The sequence below is a fragment of the Symphalangus syndactylus genome, chromosome 9, assembly GCF_028878055.3.
Source record: "Symphalangus syndactylus isolate Jambi chromosome 9, NHGRI_mSymSyn1-v2.1_pri, whole genome shotgun sequence".
Lineage (NCBI taxonomy): Eukaryota > Metazoa > Chordata > Mammalia > Primates > Hylobatidae > Symphalangus > Symphalangus syndactylus.
The window spans coordinates 84,764,462-84,782,950 of NC_072431.2; the positions used below are offsets into that span (position 1 = coordinate 84,764,462).

The 18,489-nt window shown below is 46.4% G+C and overlaps 1 protein-coding gene across 2 annotated transcripts; it reads left to right on the forward strand.

The window, feature by feature from the left end:
- The first annotated feature begins 4,101 nt into the window (after nucleotides 1-4,101).
- On the forward strand, nucleotides 4,102-13,069 carry IGFBP3 (insulin like growth factor binding protein 3). 2 transcript variants are annotated; one of them, XM_063609586.1, is made up of 5 exons: nucleotides 4,102-4,655; nucleotides 7,942-8,168; nucleotides 8,711-8,830; nucleotides 10,447-10,587; nucleotides 11,584-13,069. In XM_063609586.1, the coding sequence occupies exons 1-4, from the start codon at nucleotides 4,235-4,237 to the stop codon at nucleotides 10,570-10,572; spliced, it is 894 nt and encodes a 297-aa protein (XP_063465656.1). In that variant the 5' UTR covers nucleotides 4,102-4,234; the 3' UTR covers nucleotides 10,573-10,587; nucleotides 11,584-13,069. The 2 variants fall into 2 exon arrangements, with proteins under 2 accessions (XP_063465656.1, XP_063465657.1); XM_063609587.1 differs by having other exon boundaries at nucleotides 4,102-4,637.
- Nucleotides 13,070-18,489: the final 5,420 nt, after the last annotated feature.

Consider the following 18,489-nt stretch of genomic DNA (forward strand, 5'->3'; position numbering starts at 1 on the left):
GTGTCTTAAGAGTTCATCCTTCCATCAGTGCTGTAAGATAGGTACTAGTGCCCTTATCTGGTCCTAGAATTGAGTTGCAGAACTTGCCCAATGTCAGAAAGCTATTGAGAGGAGAACTGAGCAAGCAGCTAAGAATAAACTCTAGTCTACTGTGATCGAAGTCCCCAGTCTCTCTCATTGTTCTGAAGTTTCGACCTTGAAGAAAAGTTGGATGTTAGACATTCTGTTTGAATGACCAGGAGACAGAGAGGTAGCTCTTATCATGTAAATGACTGTGTAGACAAGGGTGTGGGTGCCCATATGTAGAAGGTAGCACTATTGTGAGAGAAAGCCATGACAGGAGTATCACTGTCCTGAGCAGAAACCTCCCTTCCATGGGGTGGGGTCCCAATGTCCAGGCCCCTTCTCTGGAGGCCTTTCGTCTATCTCCAGATTGTCTGACAACACGAGACAGCACTAACTCTGAGGAGCCCCTGTCTCTGGACCATGGATTTCCAGTGCCACAGGTACACTGTCCCCATCCAGTATATCCAGTTACCTTCTCTTCTCTTCCAAATCTCAGAATTATGCCTTCCACAGGTCACATGCACGATGCCAACACCATCCCCTCTGAGCCCTCCCCCTCATCCCTCCAGGCACACAGAATGACTCTCCGTGGATGCCCATAATTTCTTCTTGCCTGCCTCTCTCAGCTGGACTCTCCCACATTGTTTAAGACTCAATTCAAATGCCACCACCTCTCAGAAGTTTTTTCTGACCACACGGACAGGTTTGCCATCCTTCCAGCAGGGTTATAAATGCACTCTGTGAACCTCTCTGTTCTCTCTGCTGTCACACTGCCTACCACTGTCTGGACTCTGGTGAGTCACTCCAGCCAGCCTGTGAAACCCTGCAGCTGGCACATGGAGGTGCTTGGTAATCATTTACGGACTAAGTGGACAGATGAACTCTTAATGATGTTATTTGTGAGTAAAAGTCATTTGCAGTGTTGTTAGCCACCGTGATGTTGGCAGTTGATGGTCCCCAATGCATCCCCAAGCCCAGTATACGTAATTCTGGGAGGCTCACCCAGCAGGCAATCTGATGGAGAGAAAATTAGGTTTCCTGTCCCCACCAATACTTCCCCTAAAGGGAAAAAAACCCTGAAGCTTATAGGGTGAGAGCCACTGAGTCCTAGCAACTGGGTCCCCAACATTGCTTGCCTTTGGAAGTTTGGCTGTTTCTGTTCTAAGTCTATTGGTGGTCAGTAAGCCTGATAGCCACACCCCAGAGGACACTGAGAAACAGTAGTGCTGTCAGAAGGAGAGAGACCCTAGGTGGCTTGTCCAGCCGGGGCCTGAGCAGAAGAAAAGCAAGGGAGCCAGTATCACGCAGCGACAAGGTGCCCTTTAGCAGCAGGAGTGGGCTCAAAGAAATGAGTGGTTTAGGTCACCTGGTGAAAATAACGAGACTGAGCCCAGGAAACACTAATTATAATCAGGTCAGCTGGACTCTGCTAGTGAAAAGAGATCCGTGCAGCCTCCTGACCTCTATTTGGATGGTTATTCGCTACTTTTGCAATGATTAGCAATTGTATGCCAAGCACCTTCACAGGGGGTAAAACATCTTTCTCACTAAACACTAGTTTATGTTAAAAACTACAAACACCAGATGAATTGGAAGTTTAACAGAATTAACGAGCATATCACAAGATTAAGTTTTATCCAGTCCAAATCCTTCCTGCAACAATTATGTTCCGGGAGGGGCAGGGAGCTTGCAGTTATCAAATAAAACTGGCTAAATAACAAAACACAATTCTCCCCGTGTCACTGCCTCAAATTTACTCTGCTGTTGCAAGATGTCATGATAAAGGAGATGGCAATCTATATAAAACATTGTTATCGGAATAGCCTTTGAAAGTTGCAGTGTGACTTAGTCTTTGCGTGTGTCCCCTGGTGCCTGAGGCCGGGCTGGACGCCTGGCGCTTTGGCGCCCCCTAGCCATTCGGCACCGAACAAGTTTCTCCAAGGGCAATGCGAGGGAAAAAAGAAGAGAACAAAGAATAAAACATATTTTTTTAATCCTTTCCAAAAAGACATTCTTTCTGATCTTCCCCTGTCCACTCTCCAGATGATAAAGCTGAATAAAAAGTGCTACACTAACCAGCGGTCAGTCCAGGCTCCGCTGTAACATTGCACTAACCAGAAATGCAGACCTGGGACCTCAACAATTGCATCTGATGCCGAACCCAGCTCTAATTTCAGAGTCAAGGTCTCTGAGAGTATTTAAGGAACGGGTGTATACCTGGGGGATTCGTTTTGTTTCCTTCAATTTTCCAATGAAATCAGAGATCCTGTTCTTGGGTGTCAACGCAGATACTAGAAGGAGGTGATACAGGAGAAAGGAAACAGCAAGCGACGATTATGGCACGGTTTCCTGTAAACCAGGTTGAGTGTAGCCACAGCCTGAGCACTGTGGGAGAAGAGCTCATAAGAAAATGACGGTGCTGGGCCTTCGTCACCCCAGGGCCCTCCATTGTTCTTGTCTTTGGTCTCTTTTTCTTTGTAGAGGTCCAATTATTTATTTCTTTAGTACAAGAGGGAACGAAATTGATCTTTCCATTCTTAAAGGAGAGAATACACGTATAAAAGGAAGATGTATAGATATGGGGGAAAAGGTGGACAGGGGAAAAGGGGAGAGGACGAGAGAGAGAAAGGGAGGGAGAGGGACAAGGAGAGACACTGGGCGAGAGATCGATTAGAAGAGACAGAAATGATGAATGAAGATTAACTTCACCAAAGGCTTCGTGCTGGAGGGGAATGGAGGAGCTCCTGATTTGCTATTACTACCCCAAACTGCAAAGGGCTCCTTCAAGTCACCTATCCACCTCCTAAGGCAAGAGTCCAATTTCAACAGCGTTCAGGAAAGTCTCCTCCCGCGGAGGTCTCACCGCTTCCCACTCCACCCCCACAAACTCTGGAAAAGCGCCTTGAAAAATTTAATCCTCAATCCAATCCTGGACCACTAGCGTCCTCTGTTGGTCACCGAAGGGAGGGGGTGCGCAGACAAAATTGAAGACGCTCGACTGCCAGAGAAGGCTGACAGGAGTTACAGCGACCTCAGCGCGCAATTGCGCCCCCGAACTTTACTGAAAAGTGTTTAGATTGCAGACATAAGCGAGAATTCCAACGCATCAAGGAGAATACAGTAATGTGAAGTCGTCTTCAAAAAATGACAATGAAAATTGCCTATTAAAGGACTATTTGGTTAATTACGTTTCAGCAGTGCCCAGTTAATTGTCTTCATTATTCTTTTGTCGGGGGTGTAAACTCTGTTTGAAAACATAATCAGGGAGAATACCCAAAACAAGAAGAACAGTTGTCATTTAAAATATCTGAAAAGCCTTGCCTTGAGGACTCATTCGCTTGCCGGTCCACTCTTAATTGGGGACTTCCGGTGTAGCAACACGTGTGAGTCTTCTCGCGCTGAGAAGCAAGCCTGGAAAGGGGCGAAGGCCCCGGGGGGCGCATCTTCAGATGCGTATTTGTGGGCCCCTGGGGATGTAAACAGCCCAGAGGGTGTAAATTAAACCCCGCAGAGCCTTGGCTCCCTGAGACCCTAATGTAAGTCAGAAATGTCCCAAGACTTCCCCTGCCGACGGAATTAAATTGTAGAAAGCTCCACAAGGTACACACGAATGCGGAGCGGTGCAAGCCAGTTTCCCCGACACCCGCTCGCCGCAGGGCGACCTCACCCCGAGAACGGAAGGGGAAGGGCAGCGGGGTCAAGGAGATCGGGGGTGCTGAGTTGGCCAGGAGTGACTGGAGTGACCGGGGGTGCTGAGGTGGCCTGGAGTGCCGGGGTGGCCGGGCACATCTTGGTTCTTGTAGACTACAAGGTGACCCGGGCTCCGGGCGTGCGCACGAGGAGCAGGTGCCCGGGCAGTCGCGAGCTGCACGCCCCCGAGCTCGGCCCCGGCTGCTCAGGGCGAGGCACGCGCCCCCGCAGCCGTGCCTGCGCCGACCCGCCCCCCTCCCAACCCCCACTCCTGGGCGCGCCGTTCCGGGGCGTGTCCTGGGCCACCCCGGCTTCTATATAGCGGCCGGCGCGCCCGGGCCGCCCAGATGCGAGCGCTGCGGCTGGGCGCTAAGGATCGGCCTTTTCCTGACTGGATTCCACAGCCTCGTGCCGCGTACTGTCGCCCTATCCCTGCGCGCCCCAGCCTGCCAAGCAGCGTGCCCCGGTTGCAGGCGTCATGCAGCGGGCGCGACCCACGCTCTGGGCCGCTGCGCTGACTGTGCTGGTGCTGCTCCGCGGGCTGCCGGTGGCGCGGGCTGGCGCGAGCTCGGCGGGCTTGGGTCCCGTGGTGCGCTGCGAGCCGTGCGACGCGCGTGCACTGGCCCAGTGCGCGCCTCCGCCCACCGTGTGCGCCGAGCTGGTGCGCGAGCCGGGCTGCGGCTGCTGCCTGACGTGCGCACTGAGCGAGGGCCAGCCGTGCGGCATCTACACCGAGCGCTGTGGCTCCGGCCTTCGCTGCCAGCCGTCGCCCGACGAGGCGCGCCCGCTGCAGGCGCTGCTGGACGGCCGCGGGCTCTGCGTCAACGCTAGTGTCGTCAGCCGCCTGCGCGCCTACCTGCTGCCAGCGCCGCCAGCTCCAGGTGAGCCGCCCGCGCCAGGTGCACTGCGTGCAGCACCCGGCGCACTGGCGCCGGAAGGGCCTGGGGGTTGCTGGGTGCCGCTGCGGGAGACTCCGGTTTTCTTCTCACTGGAGATAGTATGTGGGGAAACTGAAGGCGCTTAGGGAAAGGTGAAGGCGCTCGCTCGAGGGACCCTCCCCAGCCGGCCCTCTACTTGCTCGATTCTGTGAGTGCAGAGTACTTGTAAATTGCAAAGCGCTTTCAGTGAAAATGGGTTAAAGGTTTTCGGAGCTGAGGGGAGCGGTACCGATGTTTAGCTGTTGGAAAGATCCTGGACACAGGAGATTATCCTTGCCCCGCACGGGGGTGTACACGGACTGCAATCCCAGGGATGCTTGGGGATGGGGGATATAGACGGATTTGGACCAAGGAAGGTGGGCAGGCACGTTGTAGGAAATAGTACCTCTCTTTTAAAATACTGACTTTGCACAGCCTTTTGGTTTGCAAAGCAATGTCTAGTCCCGGTGTGTCCAAAAACAAGTAAAGTGGATTCGGGTTTTGATATCTTCTGCGGTTGGAAAACCTGAAGCTGAAAAAGAAGTAACTTCTTAAGGTTACCCAGAGGCCGCAACAGAGTGTAGGTTTGAACTCCACGTGCCACTTTCAGTACCATACCATTCTCACAACTCGGGCCACCCCTGCACCTGTGCCGACCTCAAACAAACTTCCAGATGCGTGGTGGGTGCGAGCAATGTGGACTAAGTCAATTTCAATGACACGGAAGGGAATTGGAATCAGTCCTAGGGCTGTCTCCCTTCTTAATCTGAAATGGGGGGGAATGAGATGTTGTTAAGGGGAGCCCCAGAAGAGGAAAAATGCAAACATTTGGCAGAGTTACCCTCTTGGCTTAGCCACTATCAGTATCAGGCAGGCAGCGACTCTGGTAAGGGCATCACATTGTTCCCTTAAAAAAAGGAGCGGGGGTTGTTTAAATGGATTTGGCAGCTGTTCTTTCAAGCATTCTTAGCCAGCCTCACTTAGTTATATGAGAAATAAAGTTCCTGCCTTGCACAGCTGAAGGCTGGGAGAATTCTCCCCATCCTAATCCCCCCAACTCCCCAACGATCACGTTGGACAGATGTCACTGAGCAGGCCCCCATCTAGGTCTAGGAGGATGAACAGTCCCTTTCTAATTTATGTAGCTGTAGAGTTCCACGCCCGGGTGAAGTTATTTTCTGGCTAGGCAAGGCTGGCTCTGTTCACCCCTGAGAAACGCTGGATTCATGGAAAGGCAAGATGCCTGAAACATACACTGGCTCTGGTCAGCTGTTAAAGCTGCTGGAGGCATTTGTCTCTCGGGGCAAAGTTATGTCATTTGCCAAGTGTTGTACATTATTGTGCATTTTGGGGTATTCAAAAAGTGATCTTAGAAATACTGATACACATAGTCATTCTTAGGCTTTAGCAATCATTATGATTACCACCTTAGTAGCTCTGTAGTGTAGGTTGGTGTGAGTTATAAGATTATAAAAAGATCTAAGTGACTTCTAGAATCCATTTGACAAAAAATTTATGACAGTCAAAAGTCACAATTATCTGTTGCTTAAATAGAACTGTTTTCTCTTCATGCCCTAGACTGCAGCCCAGGCATTGAGAAGAAACCAAGGAAATTTAAGAAATTACTCAAGGTTCTTAGAAAAGAAGTATAAATATGTTTATTTACATGTTCTTAGAATATTTACATTCTTAGTATCTCTTTTATCTCAGTATTTCCTTGAAAAAGAAAGCAAGCTAAGATTAAAAGAAATTGAAACCAAATCCTCGCAGGTAGGGACCTCCTCTGTGAGGCTCTGGGCTGGACCCTGGGAATGTGTACTTCCCAAGGTATGAAACCCCTTGGGGAATATTACAGCAGGACCTCAGTGAGCTGTTTGGCAGGTGAGGAAACTAAGACCCAGAGAGGAGAGGGACTTTCCTAAGGGCCTGGTGAGTGACCTGCCAGTAGCCACTTCAGGGGAGAGCAGAGCATCTGCAGCCAAATCATTGCAGCCCGTGGTAGCTTTCTAGAATAGATTGTGGACCAGATGGGCCACCTGAGCTCCCTGCTAGGGTTACACATTATAGCCCTGTTTGTTGTAGTAGAGAAATTTCATGACTGTCAATTGTGGACTTAAGCTGAAGCCCTTCAGAGGTCTGTGCTGGGCTGAGCTTGGCATGGTCCACAGGCCCTGGGAGCATGGGCTCTGAATGTAGCCTTTGATCCCCATAGGGGTCTTACAGCCCCTCCAAGTTCATTCTGAAGAAGGAATGGAGTGAGAATCCTGGCCACAGATCCAGTCTTGAATTTAGTCATATACTTAAAATTCCAATTCAACTGTTAACATTCCAGCATCCATTTTAAGCATCAGACTTTCTTCATTTAGCACTTTGTATTATAAAAGGGAGATCTGCTGGAGGGGGATTTCTCCTACCCCACCCCCACCCAGGGAAGGAAAAGCTCTTTGGCACTTAGAAGTCTGAGCCATGAGTGGGACTTGGCATTGTCTGCATCCATGTGCTCCTGTGCTCACCGGGGGTGAAGAGGACTCACTTAGGCAGGCACCAGCAAGATGCACAGGGTCTGTGTAGACCTTGAGTTTTAGAGATGTAAGGGGACCTAGAAAACAAGCCACCAACATGCTTGCATGATTCTGAGCTCCTGAGGCAAAACACTTTGCAGGTAATAATTCAGTTTTCCCACCTGAGCTGGACACCAAGCTCTTATAAGCCTGTTTACCTGGTAGCATTGAGGACGGTACTGGTCAACCTTGGAATTCCCATAACAGCTTGTTACAACTCAGACTGCTGCCGCCACTCCAGCGTTTCCGGAGTGGAGAATGTGCATTTCTTCCAAGTCCCCGGGCTGCCGCTGCTCCCACGGGTGGGAGGACCACACTTGGAGTTGACTGCAAAATTTCTGAGCCAGCGCTGCAGCAGCCTCCCGTGGCTCTGGTCTGCCCCCTGCCGGTGGAAGATGAAGCATACTGCCTTCATCTTCTACTGAGGGGCACTTAAGCATTTGTCTGCCTTCTTTAGTTGCAGCTACTTAGGAAGAGCACCTGTCAGATTGACTTTCAAACAGATAACTTCTTGAGGTAGAGCAACCACCATGTAGTGAGTAGTATTATGGAATGCTACTTCATCGAGGTATTGAAAAAAAAACTTACTTGGATTGTCAACTAATACTGTCATTTACATGTGACCTGGTTGCAACGTTAAGATTTTTAAAAGACTGTCATAGATGTTGATGACTTTCATGTGTTTGTCTCTCTTGGGCGTTTTAAAGGAAATGCTAGTGAGTCGGAGGAAGACCGCAGCGCCAGCAGTGTGGAAAGCCCGTCCGTCTCCAGCACGCACCGGGTGTCTGATCCCAAGTTCCACCCCCTCCATTCAAAGATAATCATCATCAAGAAAGGGCATGCTAAAGACAGCCAGCGCTACAAAGTTGACTACGAGTCTCAGAGCACAGATACCCAGAACTTCTCCTCCGAGTCCAAGCGGGAGACAGAATACGTGAGAGCTTTTCCTCTTGTTAAAGGAGGAGGGCAAGACCTGCCAAGCCTGGGTACTCAGAGCCTCTTGAGGGCAATTCTTACTCAACAAACCCCAGCGTCTGGCTGATGGGTGGACAACCCCTAGCCGCTCTGTGCCCTACCTCTCCCCTCTCCTTACATAAAGAATATTGACCCTTTTGGAGAATCTTATGAGGATCATGCTGAAATAACACTCTTAAAAGCATATGAGATGTCATAAAGACCTCTGCAGATGAAAAATATTCTCATAAAGATAGTTTTATTTACTTCATCCTCTATGCTTGTTGACCTGCTATTGGTTCCATACCAGCTTCTGTGCCTTACTCTGGGAAGAGCAAAAGGGAGACAGGGAGTGATGGTTATCTTATTCGAGGGACTTTCATGCTACATCAGACATAAGGTATCTGAGGAGCAAATTACAGGTCCCACTTTTGGTAGTTGTGTGGCGTCGTAAGATTTTTAAAGCACACATTCTAGAGTAATAACCATGACTCTGTTGCTCTGGACCTTCCTGATCCCCAGGGTCCTTGCCGTAGAGAAATGGAAGACACACTGAATCACCTGAAGTTCCTCAATGTGCTGAGTCCCAGGGGTGTACACATTCCCAACTGTGACAAGAAGGGATTTTATAAGAAAAAGCAGGTAAGTGAGGTCCTCAGTGTGTTTTCTTCCTCTTCTGGTTCTGTTGACACGGAGGAGAAACCCACCTCACCAGCCCCCAGGCTCTTCTGGCCATAGCTCTAACTCGGAGCCTGTGCAGCACCAGTGCCCAGGACTTGGTGCCAGTCTCAGGAGGTGAGACCAAGGGCTGCTTTGACTTGTTGCTCTGAGTGCTGCTGTATTGGCCATAATCCTCAACCCTAGTGCCTTTCCACCACCCATTTCCCACTCCTGCCCTTTCAATGGTTCACCCACAGAGCGGACAAGATGCTGCCCAGGGGCACCCTTTATAAACTGCAAGTGGACATGTTGACACATTTGTTAATGCTGCGTCAGGGAGTGACATTTCAAACAACTATTATAGTCAGTTTCCAAGAAGTGTGACATGAGGTCGTACCACAAAAAGCTTACCCTGAAATCCCACAATCGTCCCCTTTCCTACTGATGCCTTCCTGATAGTAAGCAGGTTGCAATATTAAGATTTTGAAAAGGCTGTTGCTAGATGTTGATGACTCCCGTGTCTCTGTCTCTCTTGGGCTTTTCAAGGAAATGCTAGTGAGTAGAGGGAAGACTGCAGCATGGCCAACTTGGAGAGCCCAGCCATCCCCAGCACACACCAGGTGTCTGTCTTGGCATGGAGGGGATGGAACTTGAAATCAGACACTCGGTCCATGCTGGGGATGGCCAGGCTTTCCAAACTGGCCATGTTGTGGTCTTCCTCCGACTCACTGGCATTTCCTTAGAAAGCCCAAGTGAGAAGAAGGCATGAGAGTCATCAACATCAAACAACAGTCTTTTCAAAATCTTTATATTGCAACATAGTCCCATTCCTGGAAAAGGAATGGAGTGAGAATCCTGGCTACACATCAGCCCCAAATGTAGTCATATGCCTAAAATCCCAATTAAACAAGCTGAAAATGATCAAACAAATTTAAGATGTAGTAATATTAAGCTGTAATAAATATGCTTCTATAGACTTTGTGTTATGTGATGGCACTATTTCAATTGGCTTTCTAATTGGACAATTCATACTATGGTATCTACAGAATTGGCCTTCGGAGACCTAAGTGAGCCACAGTGGCCTCAGGGTGACCATATACTAGAATTCATAGTAGTGACCACAGTCAGAAAGCCTAAGCTTTCCTCCATTGCCATTGCTTATTTATACCCACATTTTCTATCAGTCATTCATTCAACAAAGTCATACTGAGAAGGTGTCATGTGAGGCTGGATGTGGGCTCCAAAGGCACAGCTGTGACATTCCCAGGCAGCGGGGATGTTCTCAGTCCCACATTTGGCAGAGAAGTCGGCAGGCCCAAGAGGTTCTACAAGGGCTGGTGTCCACCTTACACTCCTAGAAACACAAAACTGCCCACACCCCTGCTTTCTTGGAGAAGGAAGTTACACACACACGCATGCACAGGTGCACACTCAGCAGGCCTAGGCATGCGTGGCTCTTATGTTGCCTTAGCTGAAATTTCTGTCGTGCTTTCTCAGCATAGCAGAGTCACGCTGGCAAACCATCATGGGCCCTGCCCACCGACCTGACACCAGACCCAAGGCCATTCACTTCTCTGTCTTCTGTTTCTCTCCGCCAGTGTCGCCCTTCCAAAGGCAGGAAGCGGGGCTTCTGCTGGTGTGTGGATAAGTACGGGCAGCCTCTCCCAGGCTACACCACTAAGGGGAAGGAGGACGTGCACTGCTACAGCATGCAGAGCAAGTAGACGCCTGCCGCAAGGGTGAGCACTCAGGAGGGGCAGCCTGGGGCTCCAGGGCCTCACTGTCCTTGGACCAGCCTCGGGCTGGGCGTGGCCACTGGCCCTTCCCCAGGCTTACAGACCCAGGAGCTGCAGCTCAGGGCCAGAAAGAGCAAAGCAAATAGGACAGAGCCCTCAAAAGGGTACAGGGAGAGGGAGACCCCATCAACCCAACCAAACAAGTGTGGGGAAGGAGGCCGGCCAGTACGCCTCAGGGACGCTCTGCTCTATTTCAGATACCTCACAGCACCTAAGCTATCATTCATCCACACACGAAGTGAAGATTTTCAAAGTTAGCCTCTACCCATGAGGTCTGGAGGTCCATTTGTCTTCACAGGGAAACTGTTTTAATCCGCAAGAACCTGCTAAAGATACGTGCTTCTAAATTCAAGATGTGAATGTGAGACAGCTGAAATAGCTCAGCTGGGAGGGCATCAGTCTGAAGATGTGGCTTTTTTTTTTCTGTAAAATATATAGTGAATAGTCTGTTAGTCTGTGGCTAATATGATTTTAATAACGTTAATTTAAATCTGATAGAAAAATGAAATTTTAAACGATCATTTTAGAGAATGCTATTATATCCAGGATTCTTTTTTCTTTTAATAAATGAGGGAACTGTTGGGGGAAAGGAATAAATACATTTCTTTCATTTTATTAAGACAAATTTAGTAAGCAGAAATTTGCATGTTTAGTTATAAGGGTTTCTTTTTTCCTTACAAGTTGGAAAAAAATAATTCTAATTTGAGGGTAACTCTTTGACAGTGAACACTGTGAGCAGCATATGGTACTCGTTGCTTTGTTTAAAAACATGGGTTGAGACCCCAGCCCTGCACTTGCAGGCCTAGTGCCATTAGCCTGCAGGCCATGCTGGATAGCTCAGGGCAAGAGTCAAGCCCTTTTGATTTGGGGGGCTTGATTTTTTGATTTTGGGGGCTTTGATTTTTTATTTCAATATATTTCTTTTTCTTTTTGTTTTAGTTAATGTGGAGCTCAAATATGCCTTATTTTGCACAAAAGACTGCCAAGGACATGACCAGCAGCTGGCTACAGCCTCGATTTATATTTCTGTTTGTGGTGAACTGATATTTTTTTAAACCAAAGTTTAGAAAGAGGTTTTTGAAATGCCTATGGTTTCTTCGAATGATAAACTTGAGCATCTTTTCACTTTCCAGTAGTCAGCAAAAAGCAGTTTGAATTTTCTTGTCGCTTCCTATCAAAATATTCAGAGACTCGAGCACAGCACCCAGACTTCATGCCCCCGTGGAATGCTCACCACATGTTGGTCAAAGCGGCCGACCGCTCACTTTGTGACTTAGGCAGCTGTGTTGCCTATGTAGAGAACACGCTTCACCCCCACTCCCTGTACAGTGTGCACAGGCTTTATCGAGAATAGAAAAACCTGTAAACCCCGGTCATCCGGACATCCCGACGCATGCTCCTGGAGCTCACAGCCTTCTGTGGTGTCATTTTTGAAACAAGGGCCTGGGTTCCTCAACCAAGAAGAATGTTTATGTCTTCAAGTGACCTGTACTGCTTGGGGACTATTGGAGAAAATAAGGTGGAGTCCTACTTGTTTAAAATACATATATCTAAGAATGTTCTAGGGCACGCTGGGAACCTATAAAGGCAGGTATTTCGGGCCCTCCTCTTCAGGAACCTTCTTGAAGACATGGCCCAGTTGAAGGCCCAGGATGGCTTTTGCTGTGGCCCCATGGGGTAGGAGGGACAGAGAGACAGGGAGAGTCAGCCTCCACATTCAGAGGCATCACAAGTAATGGCACGATTCTTCGGATGACTGCAGAAAATAGTGTTTTGTAGTTCAACAACTCAAGACGAAGCTTATTTCTGAGGATAAGCTCTTTAAAGGCAAAGCTTTATTTTCATCTCTCATCTTTTGTCTTCCTTAGCACAATGTAAAAAAGAATAGTAATATCAGAACAGGAAGGAGGAATGGCTTGCTGGGGAGCCCATCCAGGACACTGGGAGCACATAGAGATTCACCCATGTTTGTTGAACTTAGAGTCATTCTCATGCTTTTCTTTATAATTCACGCATATATGCAGAGAAGATATGTTCTTGTTAACGTTGTATACAACATAGCCCCAAATATAATAAGATCTATACTAGATAATCCTAGATGAAATGTTAGAGATGCTATATGATACAACTGTGGCCATGACTGAGGAAAGGAGCTCATGCCCAGAGGCTGGGCTGCTCTCCCGGAGGCCAAACCCAAGAAGGTCTGGCAAAGTCAGGCTCAGGGAGACTCTGCCCTGCTGCAGCCCTCGGTGTGGACACACGCTGCACAGAGCTCTCCTTGAAAACAGAGGGGTCTCAAGACATTCTGCCTACCTATTAGCTTTTCTTTATTTTTTTAATTTTTTGGGGGGGAAAAGTATTTTTGAGAAGTTTGTCTTGCAATGTATTTATAAATAGTAAATAAAGTTTTTACCATTAAAAAAAATCTCTTTCCCTTTGTTATTGACCATCTCTGGGCTTTGTATCACTAATAAAATAATCCTGAAAGGGGAAAATATTTTAGCTGTAGTGGAAAACTTCATAAACACAAACGTTTCCCTGCTTTCCCTTTTAGCAAAAGAACCCAAGTCAGTTTCCATGGCTTCATGTGCAGCCTATGGAGGCATTGGGTCATATCTGCAAGATGGTCCAATTCTAGGAGGTTGTGTTGTTGGGACAGTCTGTGGCCCAGGTTTGATCAGGTCAGCAACGTGCACCTATGTGACTGGTCCTTGCCTTTTTTGGGTTGTGTCCTGTATTGTCCCATCTAACACTAGCAGCCATCCACAGACATGCAGGGAAGGACCAGAACAGACACTCAGCAATTCAGTCTCGTGTCTTTTACCGCTTTGTCCCCTTCTCAACTCCAAGCAGAGAGTGGCCCTTCTCTGCTCCAAGCAGAAGGGGTTCTGGGATCTAAGTCCCCTATCTGCAGCCTTGGAACAATTGTTAACTTGTCAAAACCACGTTAGACAAAACACTGAGCCTGTGGCTTCAGGGCATCCAAGGATAAACTGCAGTCGAAGAGTTACCTCCTGTCGAGTTACCTCCTGTCTAGCGCCATGTCTGATTTGTTGATGAAACATCTAAAACGATACCCCTATCACATGTGTTGTATGTGATGAGCAGCAAGTTGGTTCTGTAAGTGTTCAGATGACTGGTATTGTGGGGTGTGGTCTCAGGCTGATCACGTGAGAAACCAGGAAAAATGAGAAAGCAGCCCCCTTGGGGGTGTTGTGACTGCAAAGCTGTGAGGAGGGAGGGAGACAGTGAGCAGAGGGAGCCTATTGCAGGGAGCAGGCACCAAGCGCCATGGAAAGTTGTGCGGCAGAATCCTGGAGCACCTGGGAAGCGAAGCCAAGTGTCTGGAAATCCAGGACCAGAACATGGCAACCCCTTGGGAGCTGTTGAAGAGCTATGAGCTACAAAATAATGCTTGCCTTCTAAGCCCACTGGGTTTGTTTTCCTGGGAGCCACCAACTCATGTGCCCTTTCTTGTCTTCATTTCTTAACCTCTAACTTCTGCTGCTTCCCACACTTCATGATGATTAATTCTATATGTCAACTTGACTGGGCCATGGGGTGCCCAGATACAGCATCTGTGAGGGTGATACTGTGAGCATAGTATCTGTGAAGGTGTTTCCAGATGAGATAAGCATTTAAATCAGTGGACTCAAAGTAGATTGCCCTCCCCAGTGTGGGCAGGCATCCACCAATCCGTTAAGGTTCTGAATAGAACAAAAGGCAGAGGAAAAAAGAATTTGTGCCATTTTTCTGTCTGCCTGAGCAGAATTGCACGACCAGCATTCCTGGTTCTCCAGCTTGCAGATTACAGACGATGAGACTTAGCCTCCATACTTATATGAGCCAATTTTTTGTAATAAATCTTTTTTGGTGGGTGATTAGAGATAGGTAGGTAGGTAGGTAGATAGACTAAATAGATGATAAATTGATAGATTCAATAGATAGGTGGGCAGATTAGACGGATAGAGATTAGATGATATAGATAGATAGATAGATGATATAGATAGATGATAGATGATATAGATGATAGATAGATAGATGATAGATAGATAGATAGATAGATAATAGATAGGCAGATAGATAGATATAACCTGTTGGTTCTGTTTCTCTGGGAAACCCTGACACAATACCTATGATCAACTATTCCCTCTAAATGCTCTCCTGCCACTTCCAGTAAATACCTTAAAATTGCATACTCTCATTCTCCTCTGGACCCTCCAGTTCTTCTACCTCCCTGCCTTGGCCTCCCAGGTAGACTCATGGGGCCTCTTCTGATCCTCTGCCATCTTCCTCAGCCAACTTCTGCTCCCTCAGGCTTTTGCTTCCACTAACCCCTAAGGTCACATGTACCCAAGCAACCTGCACACACACACACACAGAAATGAACAAGTAAGGGTGGTCTCCTCCATGGGAGTCAAGGCGATGCAGGTTCTACAACAACAGCTTCCTAAGATTAAGTTATCAAATCAACACACTTTAGGAAAAATAACAATCACCATTGTTGATGAGGGTACCCTAATGGGATTCCAGGTTCTCTGCTGTGGCAGCCTGTCTAGAGGGACGTTTCTGATCTGACCAAACTCCTTGAACCAGTCATCCCACTGCAGAAACAAATCCCACAGGCATCATCAGAGACGTGTACAGACAGTTAAGGGCATTGTACACTGAAATGCATTGGTACAAAGGAATATTATGACACCACTAAAAATGTTTTTTAATAAGAGTTACAATAAGAAAAATGCCTGTGGTGGGCTAAAAGAAAAGCAGAATGCAATTATATTGTGTACACACACACATAAAACCAAAATAAAATACACCAAAATATGAACCCTGGCTATGTGAGTGTAGATAATGTCCTTGCTTTATTTCTGTTTTGATACAATCTCAACAATTTCCACAGTGGACATGATTTGTTTCTTTTCATTCAGAAAAACTTGCTGCATTTTTTATGCCCCTGCCTCTACTTCATGAATGAGCAATGAGCCTACATTTCCATCATGCCACTGGTCATCTCCAAGAAGTATGGAGCCCTGACCTCCTGGTCCAGCCACCTTCCCAAACCTTGGACATTGTCTTGGCTTCTCTCCTTGTCCCATATTCAGACATAATTGTTTATCTACTTTTTATGTTCTAGAAGGGCACACAGCAGTGAACAAGCCATATAAAATCACTGCCCTTGTAAATAAAGACAATAAACAAGATTAGTCAGTGGGATAGGTAGGGTGCTCAATAGTGTTAAGTGCTACGGGGAAAAATAAAGGGAAATGTGAAGTGTCAAGTATTGTTAATGCAGGTTTTTTTTTTCATCTTCTCCCTCCCTCCCTCCCTCCCTTCCTTCCTTCCTTCCTTCCTTCTGTTCTTTCCTTCTTTTCTTTCATTTTTAGAAAAGCTAGCCAAGGAAGCCCTCATTGAGAAGGTTACTCTTTTGTTTGTTTTTAATTGACAAATGATTATTTGTACATATCTATGGGGTACAGTGTGCATGTATATATTGTATAATAATCAAGTCAGGGTAATTAGTCTATCCATCATCTCAAACATTTATCATTTCTTTGTGGTGAGAGCATTCAAAATCCTCTCTTAGAACTATTTTGATATATGCATTATTGAGGAGCTCTCATGACCTAATCACTCTTAAAGGCCCCACCTCTTACCATCACATTGGCCTTTAAGTTTCAACAACCAAATTTTGGAGGGGACACATTCAAGCCATAGCAGTATGAAATATCTAATAGTTGAAATGAAAAATAAAGCAGATGGAATTTTAAAAAAATGATACAGCTAGGCCAGGCACAGCGGCACACATCTGTAATCTCAGAACTTTGGGAGGCCAAGGTTGGAAGATCACTTGAGCCTATGAGTTTGAGACAAGCTTGGGCAACATGGTGAGAACCTAGCTCTACAAAAAATAAAAATAAAGAGCCAGGCATGATGGTGTGCACCTGTGGTCCCAGCTGCTTGGAAGGCTGATGTGGGAGGATTGTTTGAGCCCACCATATTTGTGCCACTGCACTCCTGCCTGAGTGGCAAAGCAAAACCCTATCTCAAAAAAAAAAAAAAAAAGAATGGCTACAGCTAAAGGCAATTTAGTGAAGGGGAAGAACAAGTTGAGGAACTCTCTTAGAAGGAAGCAGAAAGAATAATAACTGGGAAATACAAAAGATCAGCTGAGAGAAATGAAGAACAGAAACAGATATAGATAACAGAATTCCTAAGAAATACCTAAAGAAATCACAGAGATAATTTTCTCTAGGATTGAAAAAAGGGAAGACTTTTTATTGAAAGTCCCCATAGAATGTAAAAAGGGATAATTTCAAAACATTGCTTGGCAAATTATGGTGAAATCTTAAAATAGCAAAGTTTCAGCATAGAAAGAACATACCACAGATAAAGAAATGAGTATCCATTGACACCACATTTTTAAAGAGTGACTCTAGACACAGGAAGATGAGGGAAATAATTTAGAAGCTAGAGTTTTATACCCAGCTAAACTGTCTTTAAAAGTGAGGGCATGGTCAACTAGTTTAAACATTCTTACAAAGAAAACACAAAATTATTTAAGTTATACCAAGTGCTTGAGAAACAGATCGTCCAATTTAATAAAAACTTTTTAGCTCCAGCACTTTGGGAGGCCGAGGCGGGCGAATCATGAGGTCAGGAGATCGAGACCACGGTGAAACCCCGTCTCTACTAAAAATACAAAAAATTAGCCGGGCGTGGTGGCGGGCGCCTGTAGTCCCAGCTACTCGGAGAGGCTGAGGCAGGAGAATGGCGTGAACCCGGGAGGCGGAGCTTGCAGTGAGCCAAGATTGCGCCACTGCACTCCAGCCTGCACAGAGCGAGACTCCGTCTCAAAAAAAAAAAAAAAAACTTTTTAGCTGTAAAAGGAAAGAATATACCTCAAGTTATTCTACAAAACCAATATGTATAACCCCAAAGCCAAAATCAAGCAAAGACAAATACAGGCCTATTTTGCTCATTAATGAAAAACCCCAAGGAAATCATTAATAAAGCAAACTCCATAGTCCCTATTAAAAGCATTACATTATTTCCAACTTGGGTTTACTCCAGGCATATAAAATAATTTAATATTAGAAAACATATAAATACATATATCACAATATATTAAAGAGAGAAGTGATATTTAATGGAAACAGTAAAAGCAGTTTACAAAATTCAACCCAACAAAAACTGTTAATAAATTAAGAATGTAGGGGAATGCCCATTATCTGATGCTGTGTATATATTGAAGAACAAAACCCAGCAAGCACTATTGTAAATGGAGAAACATTAGAAACAATCTCTTTAAAATAATAAATCAGCCAGGTGCAGTGGCTCACGCCTGTAATCCCAGCACTTTGGGAGGCCGAGGTGGGCAGATCACAAGGTCAGGAGTTCAAGACCAGCCTGGCCAATATGGTGAAACCCTGTCTCTACTAAAAATGCAAAAATTAGCCGGGAGAGGTGGTGGACGCCTGTAGTCCCAGCTACTCAGGAGGCTGAGGCAGGAGAATCACTTGAACCCGGGAGGCAGAGGTTGTAGTGAGCCGAGATCGAGATCAGGCCACTGCACTCCAGCCTGAGAGACAGAGTGATACTCTGTCTCAAAAAAAAAGATAAAAATAAAAAAATAAATCAGACGAGGATATTCACTCTTACCATTTCCATTCAATACAGTATGAGAGAACTGAGCTTGTACAGTAAGACAAAAAAGAGACTTGACAGTTGAAAAATACTGTCACTACTTGCAGATATTTACATGGAAATAATAACAGAATCTACAAATTATTATAAATAATAAGAGTATTTAGCAGTGTGGCCGGGTATAAAAATATACAAACG